Source organism: Corythoichthys intestinalis, chromosome 1, assembly GCF_030265065.1.
Source record: "Corythoichthys intestinalis isolate RoL2023-P3 chromosome 1, ASM3026506v1, whole genome shotgun sequence".
Lineage (NCBI taxonomy): Eukaryota > Metazoa > Chordata > Actinopteri > Syngnathiformes > Syngnathidae > Corythoichthys > Corythoichthys intestinalis.
In genome coordinates, this window is record NC_080395.1 from 24282212 (window position 1) to 24300951 (window position 18740).

The following is an 18740-nucleotide window of genomic DNA, read 5'->3' on the forward strand; positions in this document are numbered from 1 at the left end:
GCACCAAGCCACTTCGGCTGCATTTTGGCACATGAAAAATAGCGAATACCGTACTAAGTATGACGGAAAATGTTTGTGGTTTTGAAACCGCAACGTTTTCACACCACGGTAAACCGTGAAACCGGTAACCGGCACATGTCTGGTGGTGACAAAAGGAAAAGGTTAAGGCTAACCATTGAAATGAAGATGGAAATGATAGAAAAATATGAGCGTGGTGTGTCGTCCGTGAACTGACTCGACAATACGGCCATAGAATGTCTACGATCTCGACGGTCCTCCTCCAATTTCCATTTGCCAGTCTTTATAAGTTAAGGTGACAATTATTATTGTGGTAACATCGCCAAAAAATCGCCAGCTTTATCAGGTTTTTTAATCATTTATTTAAGAACTTTTGTAACACAACATGGCTACTGTACGCCGCAGCTGAACAAAGTGAAAGTAAAATGTCCTCTCTCACTCTGTCAAGTCAGCCACGCGGGACATTTAGGTACACCATTCAAAACATCTCCGCCACATTAGAACCCGATTCGTTACATTATTACAGGTATTATTATTAATATTACTATTATTACTTTAATATTATTCAGATTTTTATTCATAATTTAATTGTTTTTGCGCTGTGTAATTGCTATTTGCAATAGTACCAGCAGCATTTATTAAAGTTTCAGTGTAGGTTTTCGGGCTGTGGAACAAATTTTTGGAATGATAATGTATTCTTATGGGAAAAGCTCAACATATGACCATTTCGACTTACAAACAAGGTCCTGGAATGAATTAAATTCGTATTTAGAGGTACCTCTGTAGTTTGTTTGTCGATATGACACTTGCACAGATCTCCTAATATACTTTTGTTTTTTAAAAAATTTACTACAATATTTTTTGGACTATAAGGTGCGCTTAAAAGCATTTATTTTCCCCTAAAATGACAGTTGACCTTATAATATAGTAGGGCTGCAGCTATCGAATATTTTAGTAGTCGATTAATCGATGGACTAGTTAGTTTGAATTATCGAGTAATCGGATAAGGAACATGAAAAATTAAAATACCTGAGCTGAGGCTCAAACGGTATAAAAACCTTTTTAAAAAATGAGGATCTATGTACCACAAAAGAACAATTGGCTAACTTGCATGGAAAAAATCTGCTAGCTTAAATGCTATAAAATGCTAACTTTTTTTTCACAATGCTCTTAACAAATGGTTCAGACACATATTCCCTCAAAAACGGCTAAATATACCAATAAATCAAATTATGAATGCATTAAAAACATTAGCTCAAACAAAAACTTGGCTTACGTTGGTTTTAACAGGGAGCAGTTGGATTCAACCATGTGAAAAGAGGCAGACCAGAGGGCAGTGTATCCACTCTAATGAATTAAACTAAATGCAAACACTTTCAAAATAAACCATTAAAACGGCCTTTTAATTAAATGAATACTCGAAGCCACAAAATTTAATTCGAATATTTTTTTCTAATCGAGTACTCAGGTTAATCGATTAATCGTTGCAGCATTATAATATAGTGTGCCTGATGTATGATCTCTGGTTGTGCTTGATTTGAATTTATTTTGTTTGGAGCATTTTGGCTGCAATAAAATTTTACTTACATTAGAACATAAAACAGTTACTTATAAAATAATGAAAAGACATTTATTAAAAAATAAAGTAGTAGTAGTTTAACACTAGAACTACCAAGGGTGGATCAGTTGCTAAAAATCACTTTTGTTACCAGAGAAGGGTCTTCTGACTCTAATCAGCATATCTTTTGTGAGCATTGAGGTCCTCATTAGTCATTCCCACTCACACTTGCAAAACCATAGGGTTGGATTGATTGGTTGATTGTAGGGCAGGGCTGCCTTGGCTTTGTCAGACAGCGGACCGCTCAAGCAGGCAATTGGGCGGACAACCTTTTTATGTAATTTATACTGAAGCTTGTGTTTGCTGTGACAAAACAGCTGTTTGAGCTGCTTTGTAAAGTTCTTTTGTCAATGTGTGCGTCAACACAGTAAACTGTGAACCTTGATAACTAAATGTTGGACTTGTCAAGACAAAGTAAAGGGATTTGTCCCAGATGTTCTAACACTCAATTTTCTAAAATGTAGACCAGGGGTCCCCAAACTTTTTCCTGTGAGGGCCACATAACTTTTCCTTTCTCTGATGAGGGGCCAGGGTCAGTTTGTTTTTCAGAAAGCCACAATCAAATAACCCTTTCTGGATTCTTCACGGAACAAAAGTAAATAAAATAATAATATAATAATAATAACACTATTAATTAAATAGATAATAACCCTCTCTGAGTTCTTCACAGAAAAAGGCCAGGAAATAAATAACACTATTGGAAAAAAAAAAAAAAAGGGGGGGGGGGGGGGGGGATTCTCTCTGGTATTGTTCAGGGGGCCGGACCAAATGTGGAAGTGGGCCGTATCCGGCCCGCGGGCCGTAGTTTGGGGACCCCTGATGTAGACTGTCTGGATTTGCTACAGTTCTGGATGCTAGTCTTAGTTTCATGCCACATGGCTCTCATCATTTTTACATTAACCCAGGAGTTAACAAGTCTGGATTTGGAAATATTCAAGATGCTCATTGCAGCTATCCAGAGTGAAAACCCCCCTTCAGACCTAGGCTGCTTGATTGCTTGTTTGAGTGGTCTATTGTTTGACAAAGCAAAGTTGTCAGTTTGGTATCGGGGTCATTTGACGCCTTTCTGGGATTTCTTTATAGCCCAAAAAAAAAAAAACGGGACTTCCAGTGTTAATGAGTAGTTTAGTAGTAGTAATTATTTGTTTAGTTAGCCAATTCATTTCAGTAGATCATAGCCGATCGATCGGGTTCGATCACGTCATTTTCAAAGTATCGGAATCGGCAAAATATCGGACATGCCTTTTTAAAATATATTTATATTTTTTAATTAAATCGTTTTCTAATTGTATTTAACATTACAGACATAATATGTTACACTCATCCAGAGTCTTTAGTTTTGGCTTAAAGTAGGGCTATCAAATTTAACGCGTTAATGGCGGTAATTAATTTTTGTTAAATGAATCACTTTAAAATACTTAACGCAATTAACGCATGCGCTGCACGACCCACTCACGCATTGTCACGTTCAATCCATAATGGCGCCGTTTTACCTATATATTGAGCTAAAAGGCAGCGTAAAATGAGTAGAGTGAATTTTTGCGGTCTTTGTAGCCTTTTTTTAGTTGGCTAAAGCCTTAAAATCCCTCTCTCAACAATTAGAAATATCGTGGGAAGCAATGTGGGGAAGAAAGGTAGTACTTGATCTTTTTCTTAACACCCTATGTTATTTCCCAACGCAGAGAAGATATATGAATTGGTACCACTACGCACAGTCATGGTTGCACTTCCCATCATGCATTTGGGCAGAACAGTTAAATACAGGGCCGGCCCAGGCCATTTGGGGGCCCTAAGCAAAATAATGCAAAGGGGCCCATATTTTTGGCCCACCATTTCGTCACAGTCTACTGTGAAACCCATACATGCAATCCAACCCATACGTCCATATTTTGTATATTAATCAGATTTTGTTGCACTGCATACTTCAAACTTCTCACCCCAAATGATTGTCAGTGCTTGCAGTAGATAGCGCCAAACCTTTTTCTAAAAGAGGAAAGAAAGTAGTTAAGGAAGAACTATTATTTTTTTTAAGCTTGTAATCAAGTATCAAAACTCACAAAAGTCAAATAAAGCAAACTGTAGTAAACAAAATAGAATATAAATTAAACAATTGTCAGATTGGGGCCCCCTAGTGGTCAGGGGCCCTAAGCAGCTGCATAGTCTGCGTATAGGCTGGGCCGGCCCTGGTTAAATGGCTACAGTATCATTTACTGAAAGCTCAACAAATACACTAGAGGGCAATATTTAGTCACAATATACAAAGTCACATTTATCCTTTAAGAATTACAAGTCTTTCTATTCGTGGATCCCTCTCACAGAAAGAATGTTAATAATGTAAATGCCATCTTGAGGATTTATTGTCATAATAAACAAATACAGTACTTATGTACTGTATGTTGAATGTATATATTCGTCCGAGTTTTATTCATTTTTTTCTTAATGCATTGCCAAAATGTATATGATCGGGAAAAATTATCGGGAATGATTGGAATTGAATCGGGAGCAAAAAAAAGCAATCGGATCGGGAAATATCGGGCTCGGCAGATACTCAAACTAAAACGATCGGGATCGGATCGGGAGCAAAAAAACATGATCGGAACAACACTAATAATAATAGATATTAATGAATAAAACAGTAATAACAATGTTAAAAACTAAAGAAATGACAAATGCAGTACATTGATGCACTCATACATTTTCTTTATGAAAATAATTTCGTTCAATACCATCTTTACAAATATACAGTATATATATTTTTCTAATTTATTTCATTATATTTTTGTTCATTCATTGGCTGCCATTAACAATGTTAGACGTCCAGTTCATTTAAGCAGTGCCTGCTGCCAAACCTCCCAGTCAAAATATATTGGATGTCTAGTGCCATTAATGGCAGCCAATGAGTTAATAGTCATTTTTCCGCTACCCCAATAAGGACAAGCACTATAGAAAATGAGTAGTCTGTGCGTCACTAAAAGCAATATAAAGACCTGTAGATTTTAATTTCTAAAGTATCTTCCATCGGGAAGATGTATTCAAGCTTGTTTTTTTTCCAAAACATTTGAATGGCTCTTTACCGCCTCAAAGCCATTACGAGTCTAGTCATGTCCACTTATTGATTTTGCAGCCGCTCTGTGGCTGAGTGCTCTTACATAAGAAAGTCTGCAACTCTTTATTGTCCTTATACTTGAAAGGGTTCATTTGTGTATGTACATTTTTTTTAAGCGCGCTGAGGAGCACTGTGCCTTTGTGAGCATGGTGAGCGGCGGTCTGTGCGTCTTCTTGGCGGTCTTCGTGCTGGTGTGCGCTGAAATGCTTTCCCAACGTTGGCGCCGTCCGTTGGGCCTGCTCGTGTGGGCGACGCACCTCGCCATGGGCTTCACGTTTATCTTCAGCGGGCCTGTCGTCCTACCGTGGGACCAGGTGAACACCCTGCCGCCAATTTAAGAAATAACACTTCAATCATTGGTTTCATTTTGCTTACAGAAATTTTTGCTTGTTTGTTAATTTGTTCTGTTAGGTGGCTTATTTTCTGTTCATCATCTTCACCGTTTACACCATGCTGCCGTTCCCTTTGTGGTATGCGGTGGGGTTGAGTGTGGCCTCATCGTTATCCCACATTATGGCACTGACGCTGCGCCTCACCGTGTACAGTGACAGGCCCACGCCATACCTGGCTAACCAGGTGAGCTGTTACAAATTGTCAAAAACGGGAAAAACTGGATTTTTTTTTTTTTTTAATACGAGAGGCGTCACCAGGGTTGCCAGATCGGAAAGACAAGTCATCAGCCCAGTCCACCCAGTTAAAAAAAAAAAACATTCTCCAATTCAAGTTGTTTCCCAAATACAACTCTATATTTTCGTATTATAACCAGAAAATATAGGCTGACCCCAAAAAAACGGGAAATTTTTAACATTCCAATAAAACAAAGTGATGGAAGAAAAATATTTTACTCGTAGTAGTTGTCATCCTTGAACATTCCATTAAAATGTCTTTTTAATGGCATCCTACTGCATGAATGTGCTGTTGACCACTGTTGAAAAAAAAAAAAAAAACTTGAATTTTTGGGCGTTGGTGGCAGTGTTGTCACAGATTACTTGGAAAAAAGTAATTTAATTACTGATTATGCCTCAAAAAAGTAATGTAGTTATTTTACTGATTACTTTATAATCAAAGTAACTAAGTTACTTTAACTGTAATTCATCAATTACTTTTTACCCATTTTTGTTGCTTTGCTGCCTCAACATAAAAACGACAACAGGAAAAATGTCATCACATGCAAGACTTTCCAATAATTGAATTTAAAGGGAAAGAACATAATTTTTCACATAAGGCTTAATATTTGAGTTAGCGATGGTTAAATTAGTCGATGGAGTTGATTTCAACCAACATTGACTTGACTTGACTTGAATTGACATTGGCTTAGCCACTCAGGAACCCCGAAACTAACAAATAACTGACAAACTGCATGGAATTTGTTGAAATCAACTCCACCGACTAATTAAACCCCCTGCTAACTCGAAGATTAAGCCTAATGTCAAAAATTCTGAACTTCGGGTTAGGGTTTAGGGGGAAGGGTTATCCATTGGCCTATCAGTGCCAATGTAAAACAATACAAATTGACTGCACAATAAACAACAACACAAATAAATCGTGCAATAAACACAAAGGTGGGGGCAGGCGAGAATGCACACACACAACCCCGAAGTATGCCGTACACACACGCGGTCAATTTTGCCATGAAACGTGGCGGCAACGAAGCACTTTACACACATTTAGACTTAGACATTCCAAAGATGCTAAAGGAACACGTCACCTCATGGCATAAATGTGGAACACGAAAATGATGTAAACAATACTTGCTGACTTGGAGCGATGACTACCCGCTGTTGCAACGGCAAAGCTACGACATGGCCGCGCATGTAGCGGCTCTAACATATCGCTGGAACCCTCCGGAATGAAGGAAAAATACTCACGTATATTCATGGACGCACACAGATCAACATTCCCTCTCACATCTCAACAGGTGGCTGCACTTGCCTCGAATGTGCAGCCGCGTTTGTCACGCCCTTCTCAGTCCCAAAACACTTACCGCGCGCATGTGACTCGTGATCAAAACAGGAAGTAGCTATTAGCGGTACCATCGAAACGAACAAACATTTTCTATTCAAATGCTCTTAGTACATGACTACAATATTCTTCATTCTACATACATTATGAGGCAATAACAAAATAGTAACACACAGACGCTCAAGAAACTAACTTTAATCTGATAACTGGTTCGGAAAAATGAACGCGTTAGATTGCTCGCTACTGAAAGAAAGTAATCAGATTACAATAACGCGTTACTTAGTAACGCATTCCTGACAACACTGGACATGTAGCATATGCCAGCACTGCAAGACAGTGACGTTGAGCAAGTAAACAATGTAGCAAAGAAAACAAGAATAGAATGCACAGACTACACGGGGGCCTTATTCTAGTTATCCTTATCTTATTATACAGTGGGGCAAATAAGTCGCAGAGCTGTCAAAGAACACCAGAGACAAAATTGTAGACCTGCACCAGGCTGGGAAGAGTGAATCTCCAATAGGTAAAACGCTTGGTGTAAAGAAATCAACTGTGGGAGCAATTATTAAAAAATGGAAGACATACAAGACCACTGATAATCTCCCTCAATCTGGGGCTCCATGCAAGATCTCACCCCGTGGCGTCAAAATGATAACAAGAACAATGAGCAAAAATCCCAGAACCACACGGGGGGGCCTAGTGAATGACCTACAGAGAGCTGAGACCACAGTAACCAAGGCTACTATCAGTAACACAATGCGCCGCCAGGGACTCAAATCCTGCACTGCCAGACGTGTCCCCCTGCTGAAGCCAGTACACGTCCAGGCCCGTCTGCGGTTTGCTATAGAGCATTTGGATGATCCAGAAGAGGACTGGGAGAATGTGTTACAGTCAGATGAAGCCAAAATAGAACTTTTTGGTAGAAACACAAGTTCTTGTGTTTGGAGGAGAAAGAATACTGAATTGCATCCGAAGAACACCATACCCACTGTGAAGCATGGGGGTGGAAACATAATGCTTTGGGGCTGTTTTTCTGCAAAGGGACCAGGACGACTGATCTGTGTAAAGGAAAGAATGAATGGGGCCATCTATCGAGAGATTGAGTAAAAATCTCCTTCCATCAGCAAGGGGATTGAAGATGAGACGTGGCTGGGTCTTTCAGCATGACAATGATCCCAAATACACAGCCAGGGCAACAAAGAAGTGGCTTCGTAAGAAGCATTTCAAAGTCCTGGATTGGCCTAGCCAGTCTCCAGATTTCAACCCCATAGAAAATCTGTGGAGGGAATCGAAAGTCCGTGTTGCCCAACAACAGCCCCAAAACATCACTGCTGTAGCGGCGATCTACCTGGAGGAATGGGCCAAAATACCAGCAACAGTGTGTGAAAAGCTTGTGAAGAGTTACAGAAAACGTTTGGCCTCCGTTATTGCCAACAAAGGGTACATAACAAAGTATTGAGATGAACTTTGATATTGATCAAATACTTATTTTCCACCATGATTTGCAAATAAATTCTTTAAAAATCAAACAATGTGATTTTTTTTTTCCCCACATTCTGTTTCTCATGGTTGAGGTTTACTCATGTTGACAATTACAGGCCTCTCTAATATTTTCAAGTGGGAGAACTTGCACGATTAGTGGTTGACTAAATACTTATTTGCCCCACTGTATTATTATATCTTATTAGTTTTCCTATCTGGTGACTAACTATAGTAAGGAAAGCATAAATGTTAACTGTATGCGCAACAATTCCAATATTAACTCAACGCATGCCATTGACGGAGCTAGACGTCTAAACCCTTTTGATTGAGAGGGGCAAACAAATGTTTATTCGCCTTCTCCTAGTCGAAATGGATTGGACATCTAGCACCGCCAACGGCAGACAGTGAGGTAAATGAGTGCTCTGTAAGGGCTAAAGAACCAAAAAATGAGTCAATTTTGAAGGCTGCACCATCAAGTTGGACAGTACAAAAAGCTTTCCAGTGGAAAACTATGTTGTTTTCCTAAAATCGAGGTGTTATACATGCTTCTAATGCTTGACTCGCTGAATGTTTTGTTTTTTTTGTGCGTAGCTGCTCTCCAACGCGGTGGTGTTCTTGTGCGGCAGTGTAGTGGGAGCCTTCCACAAGGTTCTCATGGAGAAAACCCTGAGGCAGACCTTTCAGGACACGCTTCGATGCCTCAGCATGCGCATGAAGCTGGAGATAGAGAAGAGACAACAGGTGTGTTTTGCCATATTTAGTAGTAGTGAATGAAGTGAATTCTTGTATTAACTTCCCTGGTGTTAACCTTTTTTTTTTTTTTTTTTTTTTTTGTTTTGTTTTTTTTTGTCTCCCACACTTGACAGCTTAATAATAAAAACGTACAAGTGAGCTATTTTTTTTTTGTCTCCCACACTTGACAGCTTAATAATAAAAATGTACAATATGTCTCCTATTATACCTTTTACTGATCAAACATTGAAAGCAAACATGACAGCCAAGCAATCTAAATGAAGAGCATTGTTACAAACCTCTTGTCATGGTTTTCTCTGATCTCCGGGAAACTCCATCACTGGCAGGCCTCCAGTTGACCTCGCCTGAGGATGTTTATCGTCGGGATGAACTGATCCCGTGGTAATTAAATTTTTCTGCTGCCACTGGAGTCGTCTCTTGAGATATTGCCTCTTTTTGCCATTAACGGCGATTATTACCAGCGTGGGATCTTAAACACTGTATTTGTGCACAGATGTGTGTGTGTGTAGGGGGGATGGGGTGTGAAAGAGTGCGCGGCAGAGACAGAATGTGTTCAATACATACACTTCTGACATATTCCCCCTGAAAACGACTATGCGACATCATCCGAGTCATAAAGGTTCTGTTATTTATTTATTTTTTTTATAGGAGAACCTGCTGCAGTCTGTGCTGCCAGTTTACATTTCCATGAAGATGAAGTTGGCCATCATGGAGCGCCTGCAGGACTGCAAAGACAAGGAGGAGCAACAACGGCTAGTCAAGGATAACAACTTCCACAGCCTCTATGTCAAACGCCACGAAAACGTCAGGTACCAAATAGGGGTGTGACCATATCGCCCGGATAATGATATGAGGAAACTGGATTGAAATTTGTGGCCCATATCAGATTAAAATCCACAATTGAAAGTAGCCTAGATCGGATTTGAAAATACCTGCTTCTCATGAAAGTGTCTCATCAGTGAGATATTGTTAAAAAAAAAAAAAAAAAAAAAAAGTACTTACTAGTAATTACTTCAGCCTGCACTGTGAATGTAGCCTTAGTAAGCAATAGTTAAGAAGAGGGAAGATAGGTCAGACTGAGGTGAGAAAGGGCAAAGTTTGTGATTAAAGATGGGTCCGATCACGTCATTTTTAAAGTATCGGAATCGGCAAAAAAATATCGGACATGCCTTTTTTTAAAAATATATATATATTTTTTAAAATTCTAATTGTATTTAACGTTACAGATTAAATGTCTTACACTCAACCAGAGTCTTAATCACGTTAAAATATTTAACGCAATTAACGCATGCGCTGCACGACCCACTCACGCATTGTCGCGTTCAATCTATAATGGCGCCGTTTTACCTATATATATATATAGAGCTAAAAGGCAGCGTAAAATGAGTAGAGTGAATTTTGGCAGTATTTGGAGCCTTTTTTTAATTGACTGAAGCCTTACAATCCCTCTCTCAACAATAAGAAATATTGTGGGAAGCAATGTGGGGAAGAAAGGTAGTAGTTGATCTTTTTCTTAACACCCTATGTTATTTCCCAACGCAGAGAAGATATATCAATTGGTTCCACTACGCACAGTCATGGTTGCACTTCCTATCATGCATTTGGGCAGAACAGTTAAATGGCTACAGTATCATTTACTGAAAGCTCAACAAATACACTAGATGGCAATATTTAGTCACAATATACAAAGTCACATTTTTCCTTTAAGAATTACAAGTCTTTCTAGCCGTGGATCCCTCACAGAAAGAATGTTAATAATCTAAATGCCATCTTGAGGATTTATTGTCATAATAAACAAATACAGTACTTATGTACTGTATGTTGAATGTATATATTCGTCCGAGTTTTATCCATTTTTTTCTTAATGCATTGCCAAAATGTATATGATTGGAAAAAATTATCGGGAATGATTGGAATTGAATCGGGAGCAAAAAAAAAAAAAGCAATCGGATCGGGAAATATCGGGCTCGGCAGATACTCAAACTAAAACGATCGGGATCGGATCGGGAGCAAAAAAACATGATCGGAACAACCCTATTAGTGATGAGTACTTACTTACTAGTAATTACTTCAGCCTGCACTGTGAATGTAGCCTTCGTAAGCAATAGTTAAGAAGAGGGAAGATAGGTCAGACTGGGGTGAGAAAGGGCAAGGTTAGTGGTGAGTTAAAGAGGAACCCAGTATTTAGATAAATTATTCAGTTGAAATTGGAATTATTTTGGAAAGGAGTCGGGGAGTGACAATATATGAAAAAGGTGATATATTGCCAAAAAGGTTATCAACATGCTTTCACCAAGAATCAATGTATTGTTTTAAAAAGGCGTCACTGTTTAAAAAGACAGATTCAACAACAACAGGTTGCTACCAAAATCTTCCATTAGAATAGTGCAATGTTGTTTTTGGCAGTCCTTTTAATTTTCATCTTAGTCTTGGTTTTTTGGATGAAAATGCTTACTATATTTTATATCATATTTTACTCATTTCAAAATGTGTTCGTCTTCGTCTAGTTTTAGTCGACAAAAACTCAAAATTTTGTCTCAATTCTCAAAATATCAAAATAATAAGTTTTAGTCCATGAATAAGTCAATAAATAAATAAAAAGTTTGACAGACAAGCACATAACTGTAGTCTACAACAGAATCACAATCTTGATGATAATACACACTCAGCAGGAAAACAGCATATTATTTGCAGTTAATTAAACTCACATGGATGCCACAAACTGTATGTAAAACAATTTCCAGGAGTGTAAGAAGACACTCACCGTGCTAATTGCTAATGCTAATTCAAACGCTATGCTAATGCTACAAGTTAGTTTAGTGTGATGAACACTTATCACAGACCTTTAAAGGCTATAGCAACATGGCAGATCTCGCCAAGGTAAGAAAGCAAAACTCACCAAGCAGCAACTGACACATCTTTCACAAAAGGAACCTGGATTGGGCATACGCTTACTCAACGGTGTGTGGGGCAGGGGGGGCGCAGCACGTCACTTGAGTGAAACGACCAAACACTGCTAAAATGCGTGCTTACCACACAAAAGATACAAAAATGTCACACATTGTGAACTCATGACGGAAACTAAGGTGAATTTTCATCTCGTTCTCGTCTCGTCACACGAAAACTGGCATCCATCTCGTCATGTTTTAGTCTCTCAAGACACGTTTTTAACGCGTCATCGTTACGTCATCATCATGAAAATATCGTTCGTTGACGAAATATTTTCGTTTTCGTCATCGTTGACGAAAGCAATACTGGAATAGTGTCTACGTTAGCTCACTGGCTAACTTGCTAGATATCTAATTCATTTTGACTGACTTTGATATCTACCGACGTCAATGGCACGGAAATCAGAGCATTCACAGCCAGTCATGTGGGCATTCACAGGTATAGTAGTCGTACTAAAAGTACTATTATGCTAGAAGATTTGTATCATTTCTTTTTTTGTGTGTTAATCCTTGTTCAGCAGCTTAGACATGCAAAAAATGTATCTCGCCCTACTTTTTTTTTTTTTTTTTTTTTTTTTTTTTTTAGCCAATTCACACAATTTAAGCAAAAAAAAAAAAAATTTTTTTTAAATTAAGGAAATCAAACCGCACAAAATTTGTTTACAGTTTTTGCCAAAAACGTACGGTTGCACCAAAATTTGAGGAAAAACATCCCAATTTTTTCCCAATCCCCCATTCATTTGCAGAACGATTTAACTTGCAAACGTGATTGCAATCAAATAAAAAAAAAATACACAGTTCACACTTATCTAGGGCACACTCTCATATTAGAAAATGAATTAGTTCACCTTTAACTGTTTGGCTCCCATTATTGCGATAGACGTCCAATCTCTGCCAGCCCTCTCAGTCGAAATGGTTTGGACGTCTATTGCCGTCAATGGCACTGAAACATGATTACTCTCTCCATGTCGATACCAGCTTATCCAGTTGAGCCATAAAGCTGATTTCCCTCTGAATGACAGATTAACTTGCTTCCAGACGAGTTGACCCACTCACACGGCACAGCAATCACATTATGTAGTCGGAATATATTTTATTTATATAATATAATCATATTCTTTTCCACCAGTTGAAAAACATGACTCAAAGAGCGCTCTCAGTCATGTGTGTGTAGTCAGGCATTATTATAGTGACAGTGCTTGGAGACTGCACAGGCATCAATCTGGCAGGTTAGCAGTGAGAATGTGTTGAATGATGGGCTGCAACCCTGACCCCATCCCTATAATTACTCCAGTCAAAGCAGGCTTTTTGTTTTGTGAGTCTCCTTCAAGCACCTGGCCCATTTTGTCCAAGTCATTATGGAGAAGGAACAGGCGTCAAGTGTCTTTGACCTTCCAGCAGCAGGGGCTGACAAGTATACTGCACACTTGGTTGCATAGGGAATAATGAAAATATTTCATTTTTGTGATGAATTGACACGAGAATCTGTTTTTTATATTTGTATAGTTTTACATTATTACACCCTAAAATTCAATTTATCATGTCTATCAGGTTTTATTATACATTTTAAATACATATGCAAATGCATATTTATTTTCAGATGTTTTTCCATGAAAATAATCATAATACAAAAATAGATTATTTTGCAGCAAAACTTTTTTTTTTTTAAATTGTAGAAAAAAAGATATTTTTTCTAAAGTCTCCCTGTCTTTGGGGAAAATACTTCAAATTATTTTAATTTTTGTTTTTTAAAGGAAAACGGTCATAAAAATTCAGTGGTACCTTTACTTATGAAATTAATAAATTTGAAAATTCTGTAAGTAGAGACTCGTTTTCCAAGTAAATACCCTAATCTGTTCTAAGCCCCCCAAAATTCAGACATAAATCTTTTATAATGTATAAAAATGTATCAAAACATGTTACAAATACATGATACAATTGGATTATTAAACATAAACAAAAAATCTAAGTTGTACCTAATGTAAAAAAAAAAAAAAACAAGATTATGGTAAAGATTAAAAGTTAATACACTCATGTAAAGCTGTCGGAACACAAGGGGCGAATGAAGAGAACGATGACACACATACACATACAGCAGTCCCTCTTAGTCAATTGGATGCCAGGAATTCTAGGCAATAGTCAGTGGCAGAGCAGCTATAAGTATGTTGCGTTCAGTAAATTGTAGGAGCTGCGAGTACCAGCAATACTGTATTTTTGCCTTTTGTATCCTGAAATTTCTTTCTTAACAAGAAATTATTATTATTATTATTTTCCCTTTGGGTCGTGTCTTAACCTGAAAATTCAGTATGTAGAGACATTCCTATGTAGAGGTACCACTGTACTGACAATACAAAATACATTAATTCAGTTTTTTAAAAAAAATAATACAGTGATCCCTCGCTACTTCGCGCTTCAAATCTCACACCCTCAGTCCATCGCGGATTTTTTTTCCCATTAAAAAAACATGAGATTCCCCGAGCCGATCACATAGTCTCACTCTCGCTCCCTCTCCCTGCTTTTTGTTCATCAGGCAGTGCACGTGCATTGGAGTCGCTTATTAAAGTTAACGATGATTGACAGATGAATGTGTTTGATCTTGCTCACGACCTTCAAAAGCGTTGCATACGTCAATCATCGTTTAACTAAACATCGTTTAATTAAACAGTTGCTGTGGCAACTCATTGTGTGTAAGTGAAAAGCTCGAGCAGATTTGAGTAGACTCACTCAATGAAGCATTTAAAAAAGCCAGGCATTTTTCTACTACATTATTTTTGTGTAAAAATAATTCGGTGGGACAGTAACATGTTTAAAACTTATCATAATTACTACATTTGAACTGCTTAAAAAAATCATTTATTGATATATATATATATATATATATTTTTTTTTTTTTTTTCTTCAAATTATACTTTGGGGAAAAAAGTGGAAAACATGTCTTATGTGTATCTATTTCCAATGATAAGTCTGAAGAAATACCTTGAACACACACAAAAAAAATTTAAAAAAATAAAATTTGAATTTAATTTTTTGGGGGGAGGGGGGCTGTGTGTGCTACTTCAGTTTTTCCACGTATCGCAGGGGGTTCTGGTCCCCATTAACCACGAAAAACGAGGGGTCACTATCGTATTACCGTATTTTTTGGACTATAAGTGGCACCTGAGTATAAGTCGCACCAGCCATAAAATGCCCAGCGAACAGGAAAAACACATATATGAGTCGCATTTTGGGAGAAAATTTACTTGATAAAATCCAACCTATAGAACAGATTTTGAAAGGCAATTTAAAATAAAAATACAGTAGAGAACAACATGCTGAATAAATGTACATTATGATAATGTTAGCTATTAAGCTATTAGTTAGCTATAGCTATTAAGTTATTCCGATAACTATACCATAAAGAACATGCTAACAAGTTTACCAAACCATCATTGCCACTCCAAAACACTAAAATAACATATGAAATATAATAATGTGTTAATAATTTCACACATATATCGCTCCAGAGTATAAGTCGCACCCCCAGCCAAACTATGAAAAAAAAAAAAAAACTGCGACTTATAGTCCGAAAAATACAGTAATCTTTTTCTTTTAGTTTTTTCTCCCTTTGTTTCATAAAATATTTAATGACCTGATATCAACAGGTAGTGACCCTGAAAAGCACCCAAATCAACAGAAAGTGGCCTTTTATCAACAGGGAGTGACCCCGAAACCCATAAATCAACCGAAAGTGACCTAAATTACCTGCTACCTTCGCAATTTCTCCAGAAATTGTGTTTTCTAATTTCGTTTTTTAATGCCTGGAACATTGTATTTTAGTTTCAAAACCAAACTGTCTTCCCCGTTGCATAAATGTGGTTGAACACACCAAAGAAAAAGCTAAATGTTACTCTTTGCTTCTAGCTAATTGTGGTGCACTGAAATTTAGTATTTCACAATTTTGTATTTTTTCTAATTTCACAACACATTGTGTGTTTAAATGGTGTTACAAGCCAAAGTAAAAGATCAATGGGAACTTTAGGAAAACATTTCCACAACTAGCATTTTGCACAAATTCCTAACAGTTTATACTATACCTTCTTTTTCGCAGTATTCTCTACGCCGACATCGTTGGCTTCACTCGATTGGCGAGCGACTGTTCCCCCAAGGAGCTTGTCGTCATGCTCAACGAGCTGTTCGGAAAGTTTGACCAAATTGCCAAGGTCAGTTGCTGTTATTTCTTATTTGTTGGGTCATTCTGGAAAATGGTTCACTCTGTTCTTGGCGTGATTTGTTTTCCAGGAAAATGAGTGCATGAGGATCAAGATTCTGGGCGACTGCTATTACTGTGTTTCGGGCCTTCCGGTCTCTTTGCCGAAACATGCTAAGAATTGTGTTAAAATGGGGCTGGACATGTGTGAAGCCATCAAGTGAGTTGTTAAAATAAAATGTTTCAGTGCCGTTGACATCTAGAGTTGTCCATGGCAGTCATTTAGTTAATATGCTGGGTCGTGTTGCTTTACGTCAGGCAGGTACGAGAGGCCACCGGCGTGGACATTAGCATGAGAGTGGGCGTGCATTCAGGCAACGTGCTGTGCGGCGTGATCGGCCTGCGCAAATGGCAGTTTGACGTGTGGTCACATGACGTGACGCTAGCCAATCACATGGAGTCGGGAGGACTCCCGGGGTAAGTGCTACCAATAACTGCTAAATGTTTGTTTTGTTTTTGGCCGCAAAATGTGGAAATACACACTTAGTCTGATGCAATTTGTGAATTTCTTGTAGCGTCGTCTTGTCGATTCGTGACACAAAACGGTGACAAACAGAATAAAAGCAGTCGTTATTATTATAAGGGTCATTCCGGAATTGGAGGACATTTTATGTCCCATCATGCAATTGTTATATAATACACATACAATATACTAAACTATGCAGTGTCTGAGTAAACAGACTTTTGATGAGACAAAATTAAAAAAAAATAAAAAATCAAAGTTTGAAAATATTCTTTATATTAACTCTTATTCTAAAATCCTTTGAAATGGAATTTCAATTTAACTCTGGGGAACATTTGTTTTAATTGATAGATAGCAAATATGAATTACTATTAGTTGAATGTGTGTCACATTACATGCATATGCAGTACATATTTGAATTTCCTCTTGGTCAGCAGTAACGATTAGCAACCAGTTAAGCATATGACAAGAATATGACAATTATTTTAAACATTTTTTGTTATTTACACATGTGAGTTTTACTTATTTTTGGATTAGCCGTAACAGCTAGCTAAATGGTTAGCTCCCACTGCTGTTATGCATATAATAAGAATATGACAATTATTTTATAAATGTTTTCTTATTTTCAAATGTTATATCCTCATAGTTAGATGGTTAGCTAGCTAAACAGCTAGCTTGTTCTCCGGAGAAAATGCTGACATTTATATGGAGGAAGTCGGCATGATGTCACGGTGACGTCACCTCGCTTAGCAACGTGTCGCCATTTTGCGAAGGGGGCACGCACAGCTAGACATTCTGTAGACAAACGTCTGAAATTCATATATTTTAGGTGTGTTTTGTGTCTTTTTTCATAAAAACGTCTTAAACATGGCTTACTATTATCACGAGTCACTGCCGACAGACGCGAGGAGGCGATAAAATTTAAAATTACCGTGTATTGGCTTGCAAATCTGCCCATACAAAGTCGCAGCTGATAGCTGGATGAACAATCCAAAGGAATGGCCTGCAGTGGAGTTCGGAAACATCTACAACTACCTCATAAAGTCACCCACTAAGTTGACCTTTATCAATTACGTGGAATATGTACTGTGTGGAACTAAGAAAACTGGTAGTATATACGGAGTGATTATTTCTGCCGTAACCGGTAATTCGCCTCCAAGCGTTATTTAGCCGTGAACACGTCACGGCAAAATAACCAATTCCCACCAGGCCAATAATATACCGATTGACTAATCAGAGCAGTTCACGGCAAAAGAAAGATAACGCTTTGCGAGTTTCCGGTTACGGTAATAATAATCACTGCCTAGTCTATTGAATCTTGGCTAATTCGGGCAAAAAAAATCGATTAAAGTTTACTCACCAGTAATAAAATGTCGGCTGCAAACGTAAATGTGCTTGGATTTAGGTTCCCACAGGCGAGAATAATCCACGGAACAGTCTTCTTTTACTGTTCCTCGATTAATTGCTTTCAGCCATTTGTTTCTCCTTTTCTTCTCACGAGGAAGAATTAAGAACTTCAAATGCGGCTCCGAACTCTTCCTTGTGTGACAACTCGCAACACAGCAATTTTTAGTCATTCCGACGGAAAAAAGACCGCAAATAAGACGAAAGTTCAATGCGTTTGTATTACAATGCACGACAAAGCAACTGCTTGTGACTCGTCTTTTGCCCTGTTTTCAATATGGCGACACTTTGTTGTGGCTGATGACGTCATTAATGCCATGTCATTAATTAAAGGTCTGACTGCGTCGATGGATTTGCAACCCTGTTACATGCGACCCCGACCGATAGTTTATTAGCTATTACTAATGTACGGTAGCAGAAAACCAAAGAAGTGAAGGAATATTTTTCAAGAATTTTGAAGCTAAAATGTCATCCAATTCTGAATTGGCCCATTGTAGACGTGTGCACATCACCGAAGCCACTCTGAAGCACTTGAACAAGGCCTACGAGGTGGAGGAGGGCGACGGGCAACTCCGCGATCAATACCTCAAGGAGCTCAATGTCAGAACCTACCTCGTTATTGACCCTCGGGTGAGTCCATAACCTGCTGCGGAACTTCAAAAAAGCACTTGTTATGCATGCACTTGAAAACATAGGTTTGATAATGACTACGCAGTCTGTATGATATGTGGGTGTGTGAA

The 18740-nt window shown here is 38.1% G+C and overlaps 1 protein-coding gene across 3 annotated transcripts in view; it reads left to right on the forward strand.

Annotated features, from left to right (window-relative positions):
• adcy7 (adenylate cyclase 7) overlaps positions 1 to 18740 on the forward strand; it is a 139423-nt gene that overhangs the window by 88838 nt on the left and 31845 nt on the right. For all 3 annotated transcript variants that reach the window (XM_057854713.1, XM_057854704.1, XM_057854724.1), the window contains 8 exons: positions 4859 to 5056; positions 5154 to 5318; positions 8778 to 8927; positions 9588 to 9748; positions 15975 to 16086; positions 16166 to 16293; positions 16392 to 16550; positions 18498 to 18630. In XM_057854713.1, coding sequence (XP_057710696.1) covers positions 4859 to 5056; positions 5154 to 5318; positions 8778 to 8927; positions 9588 to 9748; positions 15975 to 16086; positions 16166 to 16293; positions 16392 to 16550; positions 18498 to 18630 — 1206 coding nt within the window. The remainder of the gene's footprint in view (positions 1 to 4858; positions 5057 to 5153; positions 5319 to 8777; positions 8928 to 9587; positions 9749 to 15974; positions 16087 to 16165; positions 16294 to 16391; positions 16551 to 18497; positions 18631 to 18740) is intronic.